This window comes from Hyla sarda, chromosome 1 (genome assembly GCF_029499605.1).
Source record: "Hyla sarda isolate aHylSar1 chromosome 1, aHylSar1.hap1, whole genome shotgun sequence".
In the NCBI taxonomy this organism is placed as follows: Eukaryota; Metazoa; Chordata; class Amphibia; order Anura; family Hylidae; genus Hyla; species Hyla sarda.
In genome coordinates this window covers 230,469,654-230,495,894 of record NC_079189.1, presented here as the reverse complement: position 1 = coordinate 230,495,894, position 26,241 = coordinate 230,469,654, and the positions used below count along the sequence as shown (strand labels likewise).

Sequence of the window (26,241 nt, the reverse complement as noted above, 5' to 3'; positions counted from 1 at the left end):
ACTAATTGCATTTAAAAATCTAAACGTGTGAAGACCGCCTTAAGTTATCTGTAATCCCCATAAACAATGTGGGCATAGCCTCAAAGCATGCACCTTTCCTCCACGACATTTTTTTTTTCTAATAACACAATTTTACAGCAACACATAAAGGCCATACAAGTTTAATTTAGCAACTTCTTAAAGCATGCAAGATATAACACATTACTTTGGCACCAAAGCATGATATACTATGACTCCATATCTGCCAAATTACTGTAACAGTGACATTACAGGACATCATGGTGGGACAAACAGGTAGGCAGCTATGTCTTTGCATTATGCATCTGAAAGCTTTTGATGGTCATAAGACTTTCTTCACCTGGTGTCATATTAAATGACTGATACTCACTATTGTAATCTCCATATCCATAGTAGTTATAACCAGTGTAGTCATAGTTTCCATAGCCTCCATAACCCTGGTTGTTATAGCCATAACTACTGTAGCTTGGATTCCAGTAACTACTGTATCCCTGGCTCCAGCTTTGACTTGGGCCTATGGACAAAATGACTTTGATCAGTAGGACCAGAATAAAGAAACAAACAATATATAGGAATTATTTGTAACTGATCTATTCACCTCCTCTTCCCCGAGATCTTGCAGAGGATCCTCCGCCTCTTGTGCCCCACTGCTGCTGTTGCTGGTATTGTTCCTTGGAAAGTGCTACCTTAATTTCACACTATGAAAATAAAGAATAGAAAGACAAAATTACAAGAATGAAAATCATAACTTTACTTAGTGCCCTTCTAGTAGTCCATTTACAGTACATATGTTAATAGAAATGGTATGTTAAAGGGCGTGACCACTGAAGGAACAGCCGTGTATCATCAAAGTATAATAAAGCAACTTAACATACGTTATTAGCCATAGTGCACATGGCTTGTAGCTGTGACCTCCTGTCACACTTCTATGTCGATTTTCACAGTAGTTGGATTGCAATGAAGATGTTTATGTTATTCTTATTTGTATTCATAGTTCTTGGCTTCCATTCTTTTTTATATTCTATAATTTATTTTTATTTTTTGTCACTGTGCACGTTTATTTTTTATGATAGGGTGCGTCTTTCCTGTGTCCATTCTATTTATATTCAATTCTAAAAATCCAGTCCACATTAGTTTTTTTTTAGGGCAACAGATGCAATCAATTGATAGGTGATCTGTACACATATCTGTAAGCAGTGAGGTACTTATTATTGTCACTAAAGAAAGGACCTAAGGTGGTCCTGAAAACGCGTCCGACATTACTATTCACACTGTTTGGATTTCAGATCCGGACAGTATCATTTATTTGTGATTTTATCCAAACCTGGTTTTCCAGCTTGCTTCTCAAATGCTCCAACCCTAGGACGCCATACTAACAGCACTCCATCCTGTATACTAGGAACAGGAGCTCTGAGTGTGATAAGAGGTCACAACCACAAGGGAGAAAATAGAGCTGATCTGGAAGATCTGTGGCTTATAACATTAGAATAGTCATCGGCTTTACTATACTTTTTGAAATCATACACAGGTTGTATCTTTTGCTGGAAAGTGCCTTTAACCCTTTAAAAGGACACAGCCCATTTTGGCTTTAAAGGAAATCTGTCAGTAGCATCACCCGCACTAAACCCGTTACACAGGCTTGTAGTGTGGATGATGCCGATTAAAATGGTTCTCACATTAGGTAGATTCGTCCAGCCCTTCCGCCACAAACTGCATTTTTCTATATATGCTAATGAGGGCCTTGGGGCATGGGCGGAGCTACGAGCCGAGCTCCGGGCACCCTGACGTCATCTTTGCAGGCTCAGCAATATTTATAAACCCCCTCCCTGCTCCTTCGGCCATGTTCTAGTACTGCGCATGCTCCGCTTACTGTGTCCTCCCGGAAGAGGCGTTCCCCTCGGATTCACAGCTGCAGACGTTGTTGCACAGTAAGCGGCGCATGTGCTGTACTATAACACGGCCAAAGGAGCAGGGAGGGAGTCTATGAATATTGATGAGCCGGGCATAGTGGCCGGCGAAGATGCCATCAGGGTGCCCGAAGCTCGGATCGGAGCTCCGCCCATGCCCCAAGGCCCTCATTAACATATATAGAAAAACGCAATTTGTGGTGGAACGGCTGGGCAAATCTACACAATGCGAGCACCGTTTTAAATCAGCATTACGAGCACTACGAGCCTGTGTAACAGGTTTATTGTGAGTGATACTACTGACTACTACTGATTTCCTTTAAAGAGTACCTGTCATCATCTAAACTTTCCCTGATCCCCCTTCCCATCTGTCCCTTTCTCTAACTATGCCTATCCCTTTGTTTATTGAGGTTTAAAACGCTGTGGAAATACCTTTTTTTTATCCCTCTTCATTAGCTCAGGAGCACTGTCTTTCTGAGGGGTGGAAGGAGGCGGGTCCCGGCAGGCATGATGTCACATGAAGCCTGGCTGGGACTCTGCTTCTGCCAGTCTTCCTGTATGCTGCTCTCCCTCTGCAGCAGTGTTTCCCAACCAGGGCACCTCCAGCTGTTGCAAAACTACAACTCTCAGCATGCCCAGGCAGCCAACAGCTGTCCGGGCATGCTGGGAGTTGTAGTTTTGCAACAGCTGGAGGCACCCTGGTTGGGAAACACTGCTCTGCAATGTGCATACAGACTAAGTACAGGGAAGGGACGGCAGCCTGTCTCTCTCTCTCCTGTGTCTCTCTGCACTAAAAAGTCAATGCTGAGAACCAGGGGCGGTGGGAGCAATTACAGAGGCAGTGATTAAGATGAATGTCAGGGGGAGGGGGGGGCACAGAGCAGGGAGTGCAGTGAGATAATACAATGTATAAGATAACGTGTGGTGAGGGGCAGGGAGAACACAGAGCAGGGGGGAGGGGGAGGTGACTGGCTGTTATATGAGAGGCATGTGCAGGCTTGTAGATCACAGGCTGGGAGAGAGTCCTGAGCTGAGAGTACTGAACTTCAGGTGGAAGGACCAGAGCCCTTCAGCATTAGTCCTAAAAGCTGTACACTTACTAGGAAAAGCATAGTAAGCTGCCCGCAGACCAGGCATAGAAGAGTGACCCCTGGTGGCCAAAAGTATAAAATGAAAAAACTGGTATAAATATTAATATTTTTTTATGAAGATCTATTACAATATCTCTTCATTAATGATTATGAACAACATATTAAAAGTTTTTATTGATGACAGGTACTCTTTAAAGGACACAATGTGAAGAGGAAAAAAAACGAAAATGCTAAAATGAAACAACATTAGGCCAACTCATTTTACCATAAAATATACGGTGAAGAAAAAAAATTTATGAAAAAGAAGATCATCCTGCATGCTGGAGGAAGGCAAGAGACCTCCGACCACCATTTTCACTCATAGGACTCATCACCACGAAAACTTACAAATATTTTTCATTTACCATAAGGAGTGCAATAGCAAAAATTAGTTTTAATGAGAGTGACCCTTTAAAGGAGTAGTCCAGTGGTGAACAACTTATCCTCTATCCTAAGGATAGGGGGATAAGTGTGAGATCGCGGGGGGGTCCGACCGCTGGGGCCCCCTGCGATCTCCTATATGGAGCCCCGACAGACCGCGGGAAGGGGGCCAGTCGACCTTCGCACGAAGCGGCGGCCGACACGCCCCCTCAATACAACTCTATGGCAGAGCCGAAGCGCTGCCTTCGGCAATCTCCGGCTCTGCCATAGAGATGTATTGAGGGGGCGTGTCAGCCGCCGCTTCGTGCGGAGGTCGACACCCGCTATCTGGCCGGAGAGCCTGGCCCCCGTACAAAGAGATCGCAGGGGGCCCCAGCGGTCGGACCCCCCACGATCTCAAACTTATCCCCTATCCTTAGGATAGGGTATACGTTTTTCACCACTGGATATCTCCTTTAACTCGCAGAAGATCCAAAACGATGGTTTTAAAGGTTTCTCTTTTTATTCATTCTACTTGCCAATTATTGAGAAAATAATAACTGACAGAACAATAACTGCTCTGTGTAGATCATCAATCAACTTTTTTTTTTTGTTTAAACCATGAGAAAAATTGACATCATGCATGCTGTATGGCTTTTTAGAATGGTAAGCTAAGACTTACCACTATAGCCTAACCTCCTATCAGCATGATCAAATAGAAGAGAAAAAAAATAAAAAAGCTAGAATTGGATGCAGTTGTCTCAAAGGCCATGTATTGTGAGCTTTTACTTAACCTGAATTATGTGTAATTTGTATTTTAAAAAAATTTCATACTTTACTCAAGCCAACATTATGGTATTTCTTTTCCATAATTTTTTTCACTGGTTCTTCTTCAGTAAATGTGATAAAACAGAAACCACGTCGTTTGTTGGTCTTGTTGTCCATGGGAAGTTCAATGGCTTCAACCTGAAAAAATAGCATATTCTAGTGGTAAATCACTTAAGAAGGGAATACAGATTAAAAGAGGGATTGTATATTACTTACAAAAAAATAAATAAATAAAAGCAATCCTTCCATAAACAGATCTGCTCTAATCTAGCTAGGGTCAGGGTCACAAAAGCGGATTTTGCTACCCATAACATCAATTGGTAAGAAAATATGCAGCAGCAATATACGGCATGTGTGACCTGACCCTGTTATTCAAAAAATAAATCATTTACATCAGAGACAAGAGTTTTGTTTTTACACCGGAGAACCGACAAGTCATCTTTATTCTGTGGGTCAATGTGATTACAATACCCAAACTTACATGGTAAAATACAAAAACTACTTTAACAGCTTCACGACCCCTTAAAATTATCTTTAGTGGCTTAAGTTTTCTCTTTCTCCTCACCTTCTAGGACCCATTCCTTTTTTCCCTACTGAATGTGAAGTCTGAATGGCTTAATTTTTAGTTTGACAAGGTGTACTTTCAATAGAAACACTATGTTTCATCATATAATGCATTATGAAGCCAGAATTTATTATTTTTTTTATTTTTTGTAGGGGAAAAGTGAAAAAAAATAAAATAAAAAAAATGGAACTGCACAAAATTTCATTTAGTCCAGATTCCAAAGCTCTGAATCAGTGTTTCCAAACCAAGGTGTCTTCAGCTGTTGCAAAACTAGAACTCCCAGCATGCCTGGACAGCCTTTGACTGCAACAGCTAGAGGCACACTAGATAGAAAACACTGTTCTAGAATACAATTTCCATCCTAAAGCTAAGTCCATGGCATATTCCGACACATTGTTCTGAAGATAATAAAGCTAACAATTTTCAGATTACGAAAAAGAAATAAATAAAATTACCTCCCCAAAAGTTCCAAAATACTCCCTTATCTTCTCCTCTGGTGTGTCTGGGGACAAGCCTCCCACAAAAATTTTCTTAATTGGTTCTTTTGTCTTCATTGCTTTTGCCCTCTTTGGATCAATAACTTTGCCATTTAACTTGTGGTCTTTCTGCTCCATTACCTACAAAACAAAATATAGTTAAGAATACCATAACCATATTTAACAGCTGCACCCATTGGATAACAGCTTTAATTCAGACATAAAAGGGTAGTATCATAAGAGTCCACTGTTTTTACCCCAAACTATTTCCACTCTTCTCACCCGTAATTGATAAAAAGCAGTCCATTCCATTATTCACTATCATTCGTATAAACACTTACTGCCATCTAGTGTTGTAATGTCATATAACCGCATATTCAAGGTTGTTATAACAGTTGCAGTGGGCTGGGTGAGTATAATTCTTATTTTCCCTGCAGCCCCAGCAGTATATCAGAAAAATGCTCCCTGCCTGCTAAACCCCTTTAACTTCATTAATGATACTCATTTTGTCATGGAACCCTGAAAACACAAGCTAACTTTGCCTCGACAGGCTAATGGTCAAAAACCTGCCCCCCCCCCCCCCTCTCTCACAGATCTAGTATCTTTCTTATCTTTCATTTCATTGATGCAGAAGAACAAAGTGGCTAATTGTCAATACTATGTGGGAAGCTATTTGTGTAGATTGATTTATTTGCAGTGTTTTTGGTGTCTTTGCACCAAAGTTATCATTGTGACGCATGGGATTTATTAACTTTGGCACAAATAAAATATTTTCCAGTCACCTCCCCCCCCCCCCCCCCCCCCCGGTGTGGTCTGGGTTTACTTAGGTTTGCGACTTGAAATAATCAACTGAAATAGAAGACTTTGGATTTTGATCTATTTTGGTTGTCGCACAGAAGGGGAAGAAAAAACAAAAAAGACACCACCACAAAAAAAATAAAAATAAAGTGACTATGCAAGTTAAATGCTACAGAAGTATACGGGTTGTCCAAACAGCTATGAATTCCCCCCAAAGTTACCATGAAACAAGTGTTGAGTGCCCTTTATGCCTGCTAGGAGAAGTCTATAACTACCACCACCAGGATATAGGGCTCCAAAAACCAGGGGACAAGCATCCAGTAATAAAAAGGAAGCACCCGGCAACTGATAGGGAAAAAACAAACAAACACCTGAATGGTCAAAGTAAACAAGGTATCAAGCAGATCATAACTGGGTATTAGAATTCTTGTTTAATTTGATTTTATTACTACACACAAAGTAAACATTCACCTGAATTCAATAGAAGTATACCTTATCAACACCTTCAGCTTCTTTAAATAATACAAAGCCAAAGCCTCTTGACCGACCAGTGATTGGATCCAATTTCAAGGTACAGTCTACAACTTCTCCAAACTTTGAGAAATAATCTTTCAAGTCTTTCTTTGTAGTGTCCCAACTAAGCCCGCCAATAAACATCTTCCTGCACAAAAAGAAAGAAAGGCATCTTTAAAGTTTCAGCCCAGAAAAAACAAAAAAAAAAAACAAAGCACTTAACAAGATTTACATTTATCTTATCCATAATAGGTCTCACAAAGTAGGCCTTACCACCTCCATCTTGTGCATAGTTTACTTCAGTAAGCTACGCACAAGATTCTGGGCAGACATTCATGTGCAGCAGGTGCCACCGCTATCAATCTGCGCTAGGACCGCTGACATGTGCTGTCCCAATTCACTGCAGGCGGAATTACAATGGGTCCAGAATTTTTGCAACTGGATTTTCTGCTGCCAAAATGCCACAGTGCAGCAGAATCCCACTGGAAAAAAAATAATGGGATTCCGCAACATGTGGAATTCCCCCTTAATCATACTTTAAAGCGTGCCTGTTTCAACACGTCTTATAAACCTGCATGGTTGTCACACTGACCCTTCAGAGGGGTGACCGAGTGAAAGTCCCATTCTATGGTGCATAGCTACAATGCATTTTGAGTGTCTTCAGACTAACATTTTGAGGCTCTGTGCTAAAATAAAATGTTAAGAAGCACTGTCAAAAAAAAATAAAACATTTTATTTTAAAATTGCAGCCAATAGGGGTCGTCTATCATTCTGCAGACGACCCTGTATTTTACTACAAACTGGATACCAGCCGTAAAGTGCCCCAGCATTCAGAATAGGTCACAGCTGCACTGGCTGCTGTGTATCTACGTGCACGTCCTGCCTGTGAGCGAGCACAGAAGAAGAGAAGAGAGCCCTCCCACACATAGCCCTCTACAGCTGATACTGGGCAGCCTTTCCTCTGCCTCCAGGACACCTTCCTGTTCGGGCAGGTTAGTTACACTGTCCCAGACTTCTCCTGGAGACAGAGGCTTCACCAGGGAGCAAGCAGTGTGGTGGAGTCTCCTGCCCAGAGATAGGGCTGGAATGTCCCTGTGCACATGTGCAAACTAGAACTCCCAGCATGTACACACAACCTTTGGTTGTCCGGGCATGCTGGGAGTTGTATTTTTGCAACTGTTGGGAGGTGATGTTTTTTGGAAAAAATAATAATAATAATAAAAAAAAAAAAAAAAAAAAAAAAAACAGTGTTGCTAAACAGCGCAGGCTCCCTCCGGAGTGTTAGTGCCTAGAACAGAGTGAGGGCAGGAAAGAGACAGGCCCCTCCACAAGAAAAGATGACAAAACAAGTGAGCAAAGAGTATTTGTTGTAAGGCTGCATTCACACCACGTTTTTGCAATACAGTCCGCGTATCAGGTTTTTGATGATACAGTTTAGTCCGGTTTTGAGGAATCAGTTTTTCAAAACGGGTGTACAAATTTCAACCCGTATACAGTTGAAAACTGTATACGGTTTGAAAAATTATGTCCGGTTGCATCCGTTTTTGTAAGGAAAAAAAAAAAAGCAAGTTATTAATTTTTCCCTCCATTTTGAATAAAGTTTCACTTGTTTGATTGAAATTCCAAGAAAAAAAAAAACTGTGGAAAGTCAAAAACCGTATGGTGAACTGGATGGAACCATACGCACATACGGTTGCCATTGACTCCCATGTTTTTTAAAAAAAGCATATACGGTTTAATACAGTTTTTCACCCGGACCAAAAACCGTGGTAGACTACAGTTTTGGGTAAGGGGAAAACAAAACGGACAAAACCTGATGCATCTTTTGGGGGAGACAGAGACAGAGACAGAGACAGACAGACAGACAGACAGACACAGACAGACAGACAGACAGACAGACAGACAGACAGAGAGAGAGAGAGAGAGAGAGAGGACCAAGCCCATTTTGGCTTTAAAGGGGTACTCTGTGGAATTTTTTTTATATCAATGGGTGCCAGAAAGTTAAAACATTTCTAAATGACTTCTATTTAAAAATCTTAATCCGTCCAGTACTTATGAGCTGCTGTATACTACAGAGAAAGTTGTATTTCTTTCTGGAGTTCTTTTCTGTCTGACCACAGTGCTCTCTGACACCTCTGTCAGTATCAGGAACTGTCAAGAGCAGGACAGGTTTGCTATGGGGATTTGCTTGTACTCTGGACAGTTCCTGACAGGGACAGAGGTGACAGTTCCTGACATCACAGAGTACTGTGATCAGACAGAAAAGAATTCAAAGAAATACATCTTCCTCTGTCGTATACAGCAGCTGATAAGTACTGGAAGAATTAAGATTTTTATATAGAAGTAATTTACAAATCTGTTCAACTTTCTGGCACCAGTCCATTAAAAAAAAAAAAAAAAATAAAGTTTTCCACTGCAGTACCCCTTTAACCCCATTTGGGCCTCAACTCCTTGGGGATGGAGCCCATTATAACCCTACGGACGGGAGCATTTTTTGCACATCTGACCACTGTCACTTTAAGCATTAATAACTCTGTGATGCTTTTAATTTTCATTCTGATTCAGAGATAGTTTTTTGGTGACATATTCTACTTTATGTTAGTGGTAAATTTTTGTCGATACTTGTACCCTTTCTTGGTGAAAAATCCCAAAATTTGATGGAAAAAAAAAATAGAAAATTTAGCATTTTTCTAACTTTGAAGCTTTCTGCTTGTAAGGAAAATAGACATTCCAAATAAATTATATATTGATTCACATATACAATATGTCTACTTTATATTTGCATCATAAAGTTGACACGTTTTTACTTTTGGAAGACATCAGAGGGCTTCAAAGTTCAGCAGCAATTTTCCACAAAATTTTCAAAATCGGAATTTTTCAGGGACCAGTTCAGGTTTGAAGTGGATTTGAAGGGTCTACATATTAGAGATACCCCACAAATGACCCCATTATAAAAACTGCCCCCCCAAAGTATTCAAAATGACATTCAGTAAGTGTGTTAACCATTTAGGTGTTTGACAGGAAGAGCAGCAAAGTGAAGGAGAAAATTCTAAATCTTCATTTTTTACACTCGCATGTTCTTGTAGACCCAGTTTTTTTAAATTTTACAAGGGGTAATGAGAGAAATTAGGTTATACATTTTGGGGGGGGCTTTTTCTCCTGAGTAAGGAAATACCTCATATGTGTATGTCAAGTGTTCGGCGGGCGCAGTAGAGGGCACAGAAGGGAAGGAGCGACAATGGGATTTTGGAGAGTGAATTTTGCTGAAATGGTTTTTGGGGGCATGTCACATTTAGGAAGCCCCTATGGTGCCACAACAGCAAACAAAAAAAAAAAAACATGGCATACTTTTTTGGAAACTACACCCCTCAAGGCACGTAACACGGGGTCCGGTGAGCCTTAACACCCCACAGGTGTTTGAAGACTTTTCGTTAAATTCGGATGTGTAAACTGAAGTACAGTTTTTTCCCTCCAAAATTTACCATTTCTACAAAAGGGTAATGGGAGAAAAATCCCCCCAAAATTTGTAACGCAATTTCTCCCGAGTACGGAGATACCCCATATGTGGCCCTAAACTGTTGCCTTGAAATATGACAGGGCCCTGAAGTGAGAGAGCGCCATGTGCATTTGAGGCCTGAATAAGGAATTTGCAGTAGGGGTGGATCCGGTTACAAGGATGGGGCTTGTCTCCACCAAAACCATATGGCAGTGTTTCCCAAACAGGGTGCCTCCAGCTGTTGCAAGACTCCCAGCCTGCCAGGACAGTCTATGGCTGTCCGGCAACACTGGGAGTTGTGGTTTTGCAACAGCTGGAGGCGACGTGTAAGGGGGTGTATGTGTAGCGTTTAACTTTTTATTATTTGTTAGTGTAGTGTTTTTAGGGTACATTCACACAGGCAGGGGTTCACAGTAAGTTTCCTTGAAGGAAATCCACTGTAAACCCGCCCGTGTGAATGTACCCTGTGTACATGTAAACCTTCAGCTGTGGCAAAATGACAACTCCCAGAAGAGTTAGGAAACAGACACTAGCTCAGCGATTCCAACCCATGTGCCTCCAGCTGTTGCAAGACTACAACTCCCAGCATGTACGGTCTGTCAGTGCACTCTGGGAGTTGCAGTTTTGCAACAGCTGGAGGCACACTGGTTGGAATCACTGAGTTAGGAAACAGACTCTAGCTAAGTGTTTCCCAACCAGTGTGCCTACAGCTGTTGCAAAACTACAATTCCCAGCATGCCCGTACAGTCAGGGATTCTGGGCGTGTAAGTTCTGCAATATCTGGCCCTTCAGATGTTGCAGAACTACAACTCCCAGCATGCCTGGACAGTCTGAGCATGCTAGGAGTTGTAGTTATGCAACAACTGGGGAAGAATAGTTTGGAGACTGCTAAGTAGTGGCCTCCAAAGTGTAGCCCTCCAGATGTTGCAAAACTACAACTCCAAGCATGCCTAGACTGTCCAGGCATGATGGGAGTTGTAGTTCTGCAACATCTGAAGGGCCAGATATTGCAGAACTACATGCCCAGCATCCCTGACTGTCTGGCCATGCTGGGAATTTTAGTTTTGCAACATCTGGAGGGCTACAGTTTGGATACCACCATATAGTGGTCTCCAAACTGTGCCACTTCAGATGTTGCAAAACTACAACTCCCAGCATGCCCAGACAGCCTTTGGCTGAGTGGGCATGCTGGGAGTTGTAGTTTTGCAGCTTTTAGAAGGCCACAGTGAAGATCACTTATTGCGATCTTCACTGCAGCCTTCTCCGCCGCACCTCCTGCTGCAGCCGCTGCTCTGGGATGCCGCCTCCGCAGGTCCAGTAAGCCGGACCATGCCCCCTCCTCGCCACCCGTGTTCCCCCCCCCCCCCTGCTCTGCCCCGACTTCGATCGGTGCGCAGAGCGGGGGAAAATGAACTCTAATCCCCCTCCCCCCCCCCCCCGCCTGCCATTGGTGGTCAGCCTGACCGACCAATGGCAGGGGATAGGAGGGGGTGGCAAAACTGCCACCTCGCTCCTATCCTTTAGGCTGGTTGGAGCGGTCTCTGACAGCTCCGATCAGTCTTATTTTCCAGGAGATCGGGTCACCAGTGACCCAATTTGCCCGGATCGTGGCAAATCGCAGGTCTGAATTGACCTGTGATTTGCTGCAATCGCAGCAGGCATCCCAGTCCAATCACCGCCTGGCGAGCTGGGGTGATCGGAAATACGTAGGGCGTATGGATACGCCCTCTGTCCTTAAGTGATGGGACGCGAGGGCATATGCATACGCCCTTCGTCCCCAAGGAGTTAAGGACAATTTTATTTTAACATTTTAGTTTTTTTCTCCTCGCCTTAAAAAAAAATAATTAAAAAAATTACGTATATTGTCATCCACAGACTAGTATGAGGGCTTGTTTTTTTGTGTGACCAGTTGTCCGTTGTAATGCCATCACTCACTTTACCATAAAATGTATGGCGCAACCAAAAAAATACTATGTGTGGGGAAATAAAAAAAATGCAATTTTGATAATTTTGGAAGGCTTCGTTTTCACACTGTACAATTTACGGTAGAAATGACATATGCTCTTTATTCTTTGGGTCAATACGATTAAAATGATACCCATGATAACATACTTTTCTATTACTGTTGCGCAAAAAAAAAAAAAAAAAAAAAAAATTTTTTACCAAATCAGTATGTTTAAAATCCCTCTATTTTGAAGACCTATAACTTCATTTTCCAGTATAAGCGGCGGTATGAGGGCTCATTTTTTGGCGCCGTGATCTGTACTTTTTATTGATGCCATATTTGCTTATATAAAAAAAACTTTATAAATTTTTTTTTTAATCAATTTTTTGGGAATAAAATGTTATAAGAAAGCAGCAATTTTGAACTTTTTTTTACGTTCATGCCATTTACTATACGGTATCATTAACATTGTATTTTAATAGTTCGGATATTTACACACGTGGCGATACCAAATATGTATATTAAATTACAAAAAAAAAATTTTTTAACACTTTTTGGGGGGGGGGGGGGGTGAAATAGGGAAAATGGGACAATTTCCGTTTTTAATTGGGGAGGGTTTTTTGACTTTTTTTACTACACTTTAATAGTACCCATAGGGGACTATTTATTGCAATCATTCGATTGCTAATACTGTTCAGTGCTATGAAGGGTATAGCACTGATCAGTGTTTTCGGTCATCTTCTGCTCTGGTCTGTGGGAAGGCAGATCAGAGCAGAAAATGCGGGGAAGGCCGCAGAGGCAGGTGAGGAGACCTCCGACTGCCGTTCTGGATGATTGGATTGCTGCGGCAGCGCTGCGGGCGATCCGATCATCCATTTTAGTGTCCGCAATGCTGCAGATGCCGTGATCTGTATTGATCACGGCATCTGAGGGGTTAATGGCAGACATTCGTGTGATTGCGGATGTCGGCCATTACCGGCGGGTCTCTGGCTGCTATCAGCAGCCATGACCTTCAGCGCAGGATCCGCTAAGATGCTTGCGATTATGTATAGGATGTAAATGTATGTCCTGGTGCGTTAAGTACCACCTCACCAGGATGTACATTTACGTCCTGCAGGGGTTAAGGACCAGGCCAATCTTTTTGCATTTTCATTTTTTCCTCCTCGCATAACTCTTATATTTTCATCCACAGACCCATATGAGAGCTTGTTTTATGAGTCACTTTGTAATGACATCACTTATTTTACCATAAAATGTGCGGCTCAAACCAAAAAAAAATATTTATGTGGGAAAATTGAAAAGAAAACCGTAATTTAACAAATTTTGGAAGGTTTTGTTTTCACGCTGTACACTTTACGGTACAAATTACATGTTTTCTTTATCCTGTGGATCAATGTGATTAAAATGATACCCATGTTATATGCCTTTTTATAATAATTTTACCGCTAAAAAAAAAAAAAAAAAAAAAAAAAAAAAATTAAGTTTAAACAAAATTTGTATGTTTGAAATTGCCCTATTTTGACCAACTATAACTTTCAAATTTTTACATACATGGTGTGGTTTGAGGGCTCATTTTTTGCGCAGTGATCTGTACCAGTTTTGTTTCCATTTTACTTTTCATTCATTTTTTATAAAAAAAAATAAAAAATGTTTGGGGAGTAAAATGTGACAAAGCAGCAGCAATTTTGGACTTTTTTTTTATGTTTACCGTGCGGGATAATTAACAATATATTTTGATAGTTCGAACTTTAACGCATGCGGCAATACCAAATCTGTTCATTAATTATTTTTGTTATGCTTTTTGGGGGGTTAAAAAAAATGGGGATAAGGTACAATTGACATTTTTATTGGGGGGAGTTTTTTTTTCTTTCACATTTTCACTTTTTTTTCTTACTTTTATAGCAATCATTTGATTGCTAATACTGTTCAGTGCTATGCATAGGTTATAGCACTGATGGCGTTATCGTCAATCTTCTGTTCTGGGCATCTCCATCTCAGACCAGAACAGAAGACATCGGGAGATGGCTGGAGGCAGGTGACTGGACCTCCGTCCGCCATGCTGGATGATCGGATCACCGTACCGCACTGCTGCAGATGCCGTGACCTGTATTGATCACAGCATCTGAGGGGTTAATGGTGGACATCAGAGCGATCCCTCATGTCCGACATTACCGGCGGATCCATGGCTGCCGATAGCAGCCGGGACCTGCTGTGCATGACACGAGCACCTCACCGGTGCTCGCGGTCATGTCCATGACATAAAATGTACGTCATGGTGCAATAAGTACCACCGCACCATGACGTACATTGACATCCATTGTCGTTAAGGGGTTAAGTTACCATTGGTCCGTCACAACAAACACACAGGACACCATTAACCCCTCAGATTCTGTGATCAATACAGGTCACGGCATCTGCAACAGTGCGGTACGGGGATCCGATCATCCAGCATGGCGGACGGAGGTCCCGTCACCTGCCTCCAGCCATCTCCCGGCGTCTTCTGTTCTGAGATGGACAGAACAGAAGATCGACGATAACGCTCATCAGTGCTATAACCTATGCAACAAGTATGATGGTATACTCACTGCACTACAGGTGGTGTGTGGGTTCACAAACACACAGGACATATTAAAAACACATGGCGGGGGGGGGGGGGGGGGGGGGGGTGAACACCATTATACATTACACTCAACGATACAGTGTTATAGAATATACCGAGACCAGCTAGCAAAATAAACCACTCTGGGAAAGGAGATGTATGGGTGACAAAAAAAAAAAAAAGCAGACTGAACTACCTATAAGTAACCAATCAATTGATATAAATACTCCCAAAAGAAACGAGGCGAAACGCATTGGAGAGCGAGGTGGGGGAGTAGAGCTAGTGACAACTGATGGAGTATGCTCTGCCATGACATATTATACATAATAAATATATAGTAACGAATTTTGCATGCACTTGCACTTTATTGTGAAAACTATTGCCATTTTACTATTAGTTTATCGTTTACCATTTGATATTCTTTGAGTGATTCAGTGCTTGTGTTACTACGAATAGAGATCCAAGACAGTGCCTGCTATTTATATCAATTGATTGGTTACTTAATAAAAAGGTAGCTCAGTCTACCTTTAAATATTACCCATACCTCATTTCCCAGGGTGGTTTATTTTGCTAGCTAGTCCCAATATATCATTGATTGTAATCTATAATGATGTTCCCCGCCATGTGTTTTTAGCGGCAAGACCCCCACGATCTAACATCGTATCCCCTATCCTTTGGAATGGGGGATATGATGTTTACTGCAGAGTACCCCTTTAACTTTTTACTATCTTGCCTGTGATGCCAAAATCACAAAAAGGGGTTGATCTACGCACACCAGAAAAGCAAGTATAGTACTAAAGGGGTACTCTGCCCCTAGACATCTTATCCCCTATCCAAAGTATAGGGGATAAGATGTCTAGGGGCGGAGTACCCCTTTAATACTTAACCCTTTCCCAACCCATGACATACATGTACGTCATGGGTCGGCTCCCATTCTATAACGGGTCTGGCCCGGCACCTAGCAACAGCCAGGACCCGTGGCTAATCTGGGAACAGTGCTCTCTGCTGACATCTCTGTCTTGGGAACTGCACAGAGTAGAAGAGGTTTGCTATGGGGATTTGCTTCTACTCTGGACAGTTCCCGAGACAGGCGTCATCAGAAAGCACTTAGACAGAAAAGAACTCCACTTCAACAGCTCATCAGTACTGAAAGGATTAAGATTTTTTAATAGAAGTATAAAAAAAAATAATAATAATAAATCGGTTTATCTTTCTGGAGCCAGTTGCAATATATAAAAAAGTTTTTTCCTGGATAACCCCTTTGTCACAGGCACAACACTGAATAGTTAATAAAACCTGGACAATCCCTTTAACTAGGAATGCACCGATATATGGCCGAAAATAGCCATTTCGGCAAAATGCAAAAAATGTGCCGATAATGACCCACCTCCCCTGCCCGCCCACAGCACAAGTTACAAACACTGCCAGTGGCAGTTGGGGGGGGGGGGGGGGATTGCGCTCTCCGGGATAGGATTAGGAATACTTCTTTTTATGTGCCAGGGCCGGCTCCCGTGTGTGGCTTCAGGCGGGGGCTGGCCAGAGCATATAAAAACTAATACTGTGTACTGAAAACCAGGGGGCCTCCAGCTATTGTGAAACTACAACTCCCAGCATGCCCGGACCGGCAAAGGCTGTCCGGGCATGCTGGGAGTTGTAGTTTCACAACAGCTGGAGGCCCCCTGGTTTTTAGTACACAGTATTAGTTTTTATATGTTCTGGTCTGCCCCGCCTGCAGCCACACACAGGAGCCGGCCGGGGCACATAAAAAGAAGTATTCCTAATCCTATTCCGGACATCCCTGTGTCCCGAAAAATCTTTTCGGGACATAAGGATGTCCGGAGGTCACTCACCATTCCCCATCGTCCTCCCGCGATCCTCCTTCGGGCCTTCGCTTCTCCGCCGCTATGGTCGTACGCACGGGACGTCACTGACGTCCCGTGCGTACAACCATAGAGACACAGGAGGACCGCAGGATCGTCGCAGGAGAACGCACGCCGGCCGGGGCCTGGTAAGTGACCGTGTCATCTTCTTGAGTGTTCCGGTCACCGCTCCCCCGGTCCCGGCACCTACTGCTATGGTCCATAGGCCATAGCAGTAGATGTGACCCCGGGCCAGAGGAGCAGTGACCGGAACACTATATGCCTAATATTGCTGGGGGAACCTGCCTACTATTGCGGGGGAGCTGCCTACTATTGCGGGGGAACTCCCGACCTAATGTGGGGGAGCTGGCAATCTAATGTGGGGGAATCTAATCTAATGAGGGGAGCGCTGCATTTTACCAGAAGACGGGGAGAAGTCATTTTCGGTATCGGCCGGACTTTTTTTTTATTTCGGTTCTGAAATTTCCATTTCGGTGCACCTCTACCTTTAACCACTCAAAGAGGCCTCTCCACAGTAAGAGACACTTAAAGTCTCTTTAGTACGGTATGATGAAACCAAGACTGAACTTTTGTCCATAGTTCTAAGCATCATGTCTGGAGGAAACTAGGTACTGCTCATGACCTACCCCATTTCATCACTACAGTAAAGCATCGTGCTGGGTGTTCTTCACCGGCAAGGACAGGGAGGCTGCTCATGGTTGAGGGAAAGATAAATAGAGCAAGGTAGAGATATTTTTCATGAAATCCTGATGCTCAGTGCTCATGACCTCAGCCTGGGCTCAATGGTCACTTTCCAAAAAGGCAATAAAAAGCTTAAATGTCCCTTAATGACCCTAAGCGCATAGCCAAATCATAACAATGGCTTAGGGATAACAAAAAAAAAAAAAGGTCCTTGAGCGGCCCAGCCAGAACTCTGATAGAAACCCATCACTGTAGAGACCTGTAAATGGCTGCCCAATGGTCCCAATCCAACCTCACAGAGCTTAAAAGGATCAGCAGAGAAGAATGGCAAAAAAAATCTCCAAATCCAAGGGGGGTAAACCTTGTGGCATCATGCTTTAACCAAGTACTGAGTAAAGGGGTCTGAATACTTCTTACACAGTCATGGCCGTAAATGTTGGCACCCCTGATATTTTTTAAGAAAATGGAGCATTTCTCACAGAAAGGGAATGCAGTAATACATGTGTATTCCTTTGTGTTTACTGGAACTCATCCAAAAAAAGGGAGGAAAAAAAAAATGCAAGTTGGACATGATGTTATACTTCACTCCAAAAATCGGACTCCCTGACGAAGCGGGTAGCGAAACGGCATAGGGGCTGTGCGGGATCTGATATAGTGAGTATAATGTGGTCATTCTGGATGTGCTGCGGTGGCTTCCTCTCTCTTTTCTCCTCACCGGGACGGTTGTGCCTTTTCTAGAGAGTTTTTGTGGAAATATATGGACCTGTGGTCTTATATTTTTCCTGGTCTTATGCTTTTATATTCCACCCTCTAGTTATCTTAGCCCCCACAGCACAGATCATTCTATACAACCCCATTGTCTCTCTTCTATATTGATTATGTTTGCATTCTGTGGCATTATATATCCTGTTGTTCATGTACAACTTGTATTGGCAACTTTTTCCTCCAAGAGAATATCTTACATCTGATCACTGCACATTTTTTCTGGCTATTGCTGATCCTCATTTCTTCATGTCTTATTATGTTTGTACAATAAAATTTGTGATTTTATCTCTATTTCTATGTTTGGTGCTATTTATTGATAGGAGGTAAAGGTCCAAAGATATTCAAGCTGTCCAGGGAGCGTCAGCGTTTCATTTCATTTAAATGTTGACAGTTTGCACTATGGCAGGAGACCCAGGAGGACCCCACTGCTGACACAGACATAAAAAAGCAAGACTACATTTTGCCAAAATGAACTTGAGTAAGCCAAAATCCTTCTGGGAAAACGTCTTGTGGACAGATGAGACCAAGATAGAGCTATTTGGTAAAGCACATCATTCTACTGTTTACCGAAAACGGAATGAGGCCTACAAAGAAAAGAACACAGTACCTACAGTGAAATATGGTGGAGGTTCAATGATGTTTTGGGGTTGTTTTGCTGCCTCTGGCACTGGGTGCCTTGAATGTGTGCAAGGCATCATGAAATCTGAGGATTACCAACGGATTTTGGGTCGCACTGTACAGCCCAGTGTCAGAAATCTGGGTTTGTGTCCGAGATCTTGGATCTTCCAGCAGGACAATGACCCAAAACATACATCAAAAAGCACCCAGAAATGGATGGCAACAAAGCGCTGGAGAGTTCTGAAGTGGCCAGCAATGAGTCCAGATCTAAATCCCATTGATTACCTGTGGAGAGATCTTAAAATTGCTGTATGGAAAAGGCGCCCTTCCAATAAGAGAGACCTGGAGCAGTTTGCAAAGGAAGAGTGGTCCAACATTCCGGCTGAGAGGTGTAAGAAGCTTATTGATGATTATAGGAAGCGACTGATTTCAGTTATTTTTTCCAAAGGGTGTGCAACCAAATATAAAGTTAAGGGTGCCAATAAATTTTGTCCAGACCATTTTTGGAGTTTGGTGTGACATCATTTCCAATTTGCTTTTTTTCCTCCCTTTTTTGGTTTAGTTCCAATACACACAAAGGGAATAAACGTGTGTATAGCAAAACATGTGTTACTGTAATCCTTTTCTGTGAGAATACTTCATTTTCTTAAAAAATATCAGGGGTGCCAACATTTATGGCCCTGTCCATGTCAATACAATATTTTAGTTTCTGTTTTCACTTTTGGGTAATTGAGTGCACAATGATGGGAGAAAACTAGGGTTAGTCTTACCAGTGCGCCGGTTTCTCCGAATCCTCAACGACTGCATCACAGGAGGTTGGATCAGTTGATCTAATAGGGACAGGAAGCACAGCGGGAGAGGTTAACAGCCCCTTCCGTTCATCCCCAGTGATTTCAACCAATATCACTAAGCACATGTGAGAACATAATATTTACACTGTATATACATATGGTATATTTGACTGGGATGGTAATGGTGCTGTCATGAAGGATTCGGGGCAACTGGCTTACCGTTAAGTCTAATCCTAGTTCTCTCTCCTCACCTCTACGACAGCACCACAGAATTACTAACTTTATTAAAAAGGCAAAAAAAAAAAAAATGTCCTACCAAAAGCCATGTCCTGGGTGGTCTGAAGCTGAAGTGTTTAATAAACGTGTGGCTACTGCACCATGTGGTAACCCTACAAATCCGTTAAATAAAATCGGAGACCCACTTGGGCCAAATGATGGAAACTACTCTGGTAGAGTTAGCTCTTAGACCTATAGGTGAAGCAAAGCCCTAACCTTTGTAAGATTCAGACATTCCTCATCCACCTTTGTTCTTCCCCTGAAGATGGGCAAAAAAGGTTAAGATCTGACTATCCTGCCCAATACTGGAGATATATTGAAGTACTGCCCTCCTAAGGAGAGATTTATCAAAACCTGTGCAGAGGCAAAGTTGCCCATAGCAACCAATTAGCTTTCTTCTTACTTTCTTAACAAGGCTTATGCAAAATGAAAGCAGCAAGCTGATTGGTTGCTATGGGCAACTTTACCTCTGCACAGGTTTTGATAAATCTCCCTCCTAATATCTAAGGAGTGGAAATTCTCTTGTTCCTAATATTATTTTCTACACAAAAGGAGGATTATAAAACCCTTTTCTTGGGACCTATGAAAGTCAGAGACTACATTTGCAAGGAAGGAAGGGGGACCTGTCTTAAAAGGGGTATTCCAGTTACTAAAAATGATGCCCTTTTGTGCTGGGGCCAGAATTAAAATTAACCATGTTCTCCCCCACCTCACTCCCTCGGGGATACCCCTGTGAAGTTTATTGGTCCCTCGCTGAATGCTTCAGCTGCTACTTCCCTTGATTGATTGCAGGGGTGCCCCGCCTGAGTAATTCAATCAGTCAGTGAATGGTTAAGGGGCCCATCACTATCAAGACCTGAACTTTAAAAAAAAAAAAAGTAGTTTGTCTTAGGGTATGTTCATACTGCGTTATTTCTGTCTTCTGCAAGACCCGGTCACACTGCGGAATTTCAGCAGTGGACAATTCCGCCACTGAAATTCTTCCGCTCAAAGAAAGAACACGTTTATTCTTTGCGCGGAATTCCGCAAGTACTGCATAGCCGTCAAGGGTGACAGCGAAGTGCCCCACGGTCCTACTGCTGAAGCCGCCTCATGGATTCTCGGCCTGCGGAGATTCCGCAGTGTGAACATACACACCCCCCTTTTTTTTTTTTGAAAGACCTGCTTTTTTAAATATTCAAAATCTGTTTTATATAAGGTTCACCCAGAAAAGGAGATGGGAGAGCCACAGTAGGAGAAAACTGTCCAAAAACTTTTTAAAGTAGGTTGCAGAGGTTACTGGTTTACAGGTTTCATTTACCACGGACCATTTGCTCAAGAAAATGGACTTTTGAGGATCCATGTTGAAAGTTTAAAATATTTCCTGATAAAAGCTGAAGAGATTTTTTTTTTAGTTTTTAACTGCCGTTTCAGATGGGTTTTTGTGATTAGGTTGTCGGACAGTATGTGAATAAGATAATTTCCCTTGTTAGACATTATTTAAAGGAAATCTATCAACAGTGTGACCTGTACTAATCTGTCGGTACCGACAGATAGTGCAGGTGACACTGATGACAACGTTACTTACCTTGGCCCGTTTCATGGCGGGGAATCTCCAGTAATCTCCTCCGTTAGCTATGCTCCGGGCACCCGGCTTGGGGCACGGGCGGAGCTTACTGACTTCATCGCTGCTGCTCCCTGCTGGGTCCCGCTATGAGTGAACAGCAGCGTTGATGTCACTAAGCTCTGCCCTTGCCCCAAGCCGGGTGCCCGAAGCGGAGCTAATGGAGATTACCGAAGATTGCCGCCACGGAACGGGACAACAGTTGTTATCAGTGTCACCTGCACGGTCTGTCGGTACTGACAGGTTAGTGCAGGTGACAGATTTCCTTTAATGCCCAAAGTTCCCTGAAATTGGAAGACTGATTCTTTGTTTTTGAAAACCACAAGCCTTGAAAGTAGTGACGCCCTGTGTGGGCTCCCCAGGCAAAAAGAATTGCATTTGGGGCCATCAACCTTCTAGGGTGATGCACCTACTACACTCTATGGATAGATTCCTGGCGTTTAGCCAGCAAGTCAGAACTTCTTACTGAAAGTTATATCATTTGCTTGTACAAAATCTAATTTCTGCCTGTTCCAAGAAGGCAGAATTTTAAAGACCTTGAGTGGGCTCCATGGGACCGCTCAGATGCAGCATAGAACAGACATGGCCTCTGCTAGGTCATGCCTGCTCTTAAAAAATGGAGGATGGATTGCATGGTCATCCAGATATGGAACTAGGTTCATGCTCTATTACCTTTGCCATGACCTCTGTGCTAATGAAATCCCAAATGGTAGACCAGCGAACATGTAGTAAAAGATCTTTCCTTTTTCAGTGATGACAAACTTTAGAAACCTCTGGCATTTGGGATTAAGAGGAATCAGATTTTACATCATGAAATCCATAACTCAAAGAGTCTCCAAAGACTGTATCCACCTTTTCCAGCCCACCGTAGCACCTGGAAGCTGAACTAATTTATGCCGACTTTAGATAGCAACCGCCAAGCCGAGAAGTTTGTGACGAATCGAATAACTGTAACTTCGCTCATCTCTACCTTTTGGGCTTTACTGAGGAGCCATAAATTCTGGGTTATTTACCATCAGGCTTTTAGATAACCTTAGATTGTCTGATTGCTCAGGTCTCACTCCTGCTGCAATAATGAATCAGTAGATCAGGAACGCAGGCGGCATTGTGCTCCACTTCTCAGCTGACCAAGAGAGCTCTACATTTTTCACATAGCCTTTAGAAGAAATTCAGTCTGCTCTAAGGAGAATAGATATTTTTTTCTGTTCCCATTTCTGCATTGTGATATCTAAGCTGACAGTGAATAAATCCGATAACTATCCTAATTCTACTTCAGAAACTGATGAGTAATAATTTGTGTTTCTACAACTTTTGACCCACCTGAGCCCCTTCTTCAGATGTGAGGGCACTCTGAGAAGCAGCTGGTGGAGCTGTAAGAGATACTTGAATTTCATTGTGAATTATTTCTCTGATAAAGGATTATAACTTCTCCCCCGAAACTGCACTCTGTCTCTATTTTTCTTTTTAACTAGGCAGCTAAGGCATCTAAGTTTGCTCTTTTGATTCCTCAGATCAGGTTGAATTGTTGAGTGGCAGCTGAGATATGCACTTTAGCATTTTTATTTCTTTCACCCCTTGTCCAGCCCATGGGCAGTCACCAGAGAAGTGTGTCACCAGAGGAGAAGACTGTTCATTCCTGACCAGCCTGTAGTGTGTACAGGCTGCACACCAGACAGGACCATGTAGGGACATACAACTACCCCTGGAGTGTTACCCTCTTTGTACAGATGCCATTGACCGGTACTTCTAAAGTACAGGTCAATCCCTGTCAAGGTACAAATACTTTAAAGTGACTAGGGAGACTCCCGCCTCCCCCCCCCCCCTTCTCATGTGTTGCCCCAATTCGGAAAAGTAGGAACTGGTGATGGAGGGAAGGGGGAGTAGCTTTTGTCCTCTCATTCTGTGCTTCCTGTGCCTATTAGATCAACGGATCCAACCTCCTGTGGTGCTGTAGGCAAGGTAAAGAAAACTTGAGTTTTAAGCACAAGACTGCAACACAAATATGTGAGTGAAAGGATCTGAAGACATTGTATTATTTCTCATTCTCTCCATTTCAAGGGTTGGGACCAGAACTGGGCTGCATGACAGTAGTACACACAGGACTTCCTTACTTCCCTGGCTAATCACAGCACACACTCCAATTGGCTGGACTTAACAGGCTTACACTGCTGCCCTGATGAATGACATTGTACAGCACTACATGCAGGTAGAAAGGGAAGGGGTTGCTGATGCACTGGGTTTACAAGGTGCTGTGTGAATGGACATGAATGAAACCGTAGCAAATCATCTTCAGAAGGCCGACCGGCTAAACTTGCAGGTACACAGCCCAGGTACTCAACCCCCCCCCCCCTTTCTCCCGTAAACAGCATAGGCTAAGCCCTGCCTCTACTTCCTGTAATTTGTCCTTATCTGGCTTATTATTATTTCCCCTGATGGCATATTGCAGAGAAGTCTTTACAGTTAATTTTTCTTTGTGTCAATTTTGTGATTTACAAATATCTTAGGCTACCAAATAGAGTGGCTTGAAACGTCAGCGCCCATTTAAGGGCTAGATTTACTTTCTGTCATTTCTTCAATCTATAAAGTGCAATCCATCCATATGTCCTGTGAATTCCACTTCACAGTAATAAGTATCATTCCAGATCTATTTCGGCCAAGTGAATGACATGCCATGTATGTTCCATGTGTACTAAATAATCCAACTACTTCCTTTTTATTTCTCACAAACAAAACCATTAACCCCTAAAAGGTCACAGCCAATTTTTTTTTTTACATTTTTATTTTTTCTTCTCGCCTTTTAAGAAGTAAACTTCTTCCAGCCACAGAGCCATGTAAGGCCTTATTTTTTTGATAATTAATAAATAATAATTATAAATACTAAATCAATTTGGCAACTTTTGGGGTGGGGTGGTTTGTTTTGACTCAGTGCACTTCATGGCAAAACCGACACAGGGGGGGGGGGGGGGGGGGGGTTAAATTTATCAAAACCTGCCCATAGGAAAACTTGCCGAGTTGCCCATCAGATCGCTTCTTTCATTTTTCACAGGCCTCTTTAAAAATTAAAGCGATCTGATTGGTTGCTCTTCCTCTAGACAGGTTTTGATAAATGTCCCCCAGTGTCTTTATTCTGTGGGTTAATAGGATTAGAACAAAAACACCACATTTTTTTATGCTCTTTGATAATTTTTTCTGATACATGATAGATGTTGGTGGCGATTTTTGGTCCTCTTATTTTTTACATTTCTACCGCTTACCATGCAGAATCGTAAAAATTATATTTTAATAGTTCTGACAATACTGCAGGCAGTAATACCAAATAGGTGGTGACTGGCTTCATTGGCTATGGCATAGCATTGTGCAGGGATATCGGCACTACCAGTACAGTCTGGTGGAGTTTCCAAAGAGCGCAATCAGCAGACGGAGCACTGGCCCCATTTGACTCTTCAGGACCCCCCTGGATAGTGCTATGGGGGAAGTAAGTGCGAGGTTGTTTCGTTCATTGTGGTTCCACATGGAGGCAATAGAAACACATAAAAAAAAATTAGGAACAAAGTCCAGGCTAATTTTGGGTTTTGTTTTTTTTTGTTTACCAATGTGAACATACCCTAAATGTGACCATACACTTAAAAAAAACAAAAAAAAAAAAAACTGTTGGCCAAACAAATATTCATCTGACAGTTATCTTTCCAAACCTTTGCATACACTTAAATGCTCAGTACTGTATTTGTATCTTGATTTTTTATTAATTTTTTTACTCAGGATCCTTTTCCTTTTTATATGTGCTTTTTAGTTAGTGTGCCGTTACCACTTGTCACTATTGCTCAGTCTGGCAATTGATATATAGCAGTATCTCACTATTGTCATTGTTGTTTGGGACAGGTGGGCCTTAACCTCTTAAGGATGCAGGGCGTACCTGTACGGCCTGTGCCCAGTCTATAACGTGGGGTCACGCCGTGGCCCTGTGTAATAGCGGGTCAATCCCAGCGGCTAATGAAAGCCAAGACCCTGGGCTAATAGTGTGCGGTACCGTTCGCTGTGCCGCGTGCTATTAACCCTTTAGACGCAGCATTCAAAGTTGATCGCCACGTCTAAACAAAAATACACTCCTGGCAGCTCAGGCGGGCTGATATACCCCCTTCCCCCCCCATTTAAAAAACAAAAAAACTGTGTAAATAAAAAACCAACATATGTGGTATAGCCGCGTGCGGAAAATGTCCGAACTATAAAAATATATCGTTGAACCACGCGGTCAATGGCGTATGTGCAAAAAAAATTCCAAAGTCCAAAATAGCGTATTTTTGGTCACTTTTTATATCATATTTAAAAAAAAAAAGTCAAAGAGTCGGATCAAAACAAAAATGGTACTGCTAAAAACTTTAGATCATGGCGCAAAAAGTGAGCCCTCATACCGCCCCGTACGCAGAAAGATAAAAAAGTTATAGGGGTAAAAAAAAAATTATAATTTTAAATGTATTCATTTTTGTGCGTGTAGTTATGATTTTTTCCAGAAGTACGAGAAAATCATACATACATAAGTAGGGTATCAATTTTATCGTATGGACCTACAGAATAACGATAGGTCTCATTTTTACCAAAACTGCACTGCGTAGAAACGGAAGCCCCCAAAGTAACAAAATGGCATTTTCTCTTCAATTTTGTCGCACAATTAATTTTTTTTTCCATTTCGCCATGGATTTTTTGGTAAAATGACTAATGTCACTGCAAAGTAGAATTGGTGGCGCAAAACATAAGCAATAGTATGGAATTTTAGGTGCAATATTGAAAGGGTTATGATTTTTAAAAAGTAAGTCCTTAAAGGAGTAGTCCAGTGGTAAAAAAACTTATCCCCTATCCTAAGGATAGGGGATAAGTTTGCGATCGCGGGGGTCCGACCGCTGGGGTCCCCTGCGATCTCTCCGTACGGGGGCCAGGCTCTCCGGCCAGATAGCGGGTGTCGACCACCAGACAAAGCGGCGGCCGACACGCCCCTCA

At 42.5% G+C, this 26,241-nt stretch overlaps 1 protein-coding gene across 6 annotated transcripts in view; it reads right to left on the bottom strand.

Moving 5' to 3' along the window:
- HNRNPD (heterogeneous nuclear ribonucleoprotein D) overlaps positions 1-26,241 on the bottom strand; it is a 35,030-nt gene that overhangs the window by 2,410 nt on the left and 6,379 nt on the right. For 5 of the 6 annotated variants that reach the window (XR_008891902.1, XM_056568931.1, XM_056568930.1 and 2 more), the window contains exons 2-7: positions 19,350-19,409; positions 6,575-6,743; positions 5,264-5,425; positions 4,250-4,381; positions 617-716; positions 389-532 (exon numbers count right to left, since the gene is read on the bottom strand). Coding sequence is in view for 5 of the 6 variants with exons in the window: in XM_056568931.1 (XP_056424906.1) it covers positions 389-532; positions 617-716; positions 4,250-4,381; positions 5,264-5,425; positions 6,575-6,743; positions 19,350-19,409 (767 nt within the window). In the remaining variant the exon portion in view is untranslated. The remainder of the gene's footprint in view (positions 1-388; positions 533-616; positions 717-4,249; positions 4,382-5,263; positions 5,426-6,574; positions 6,744-19,349; positions 19,410-26,241) is intronic. The other variant, XM_056568932.1, reaches the window with a different exon arrangement.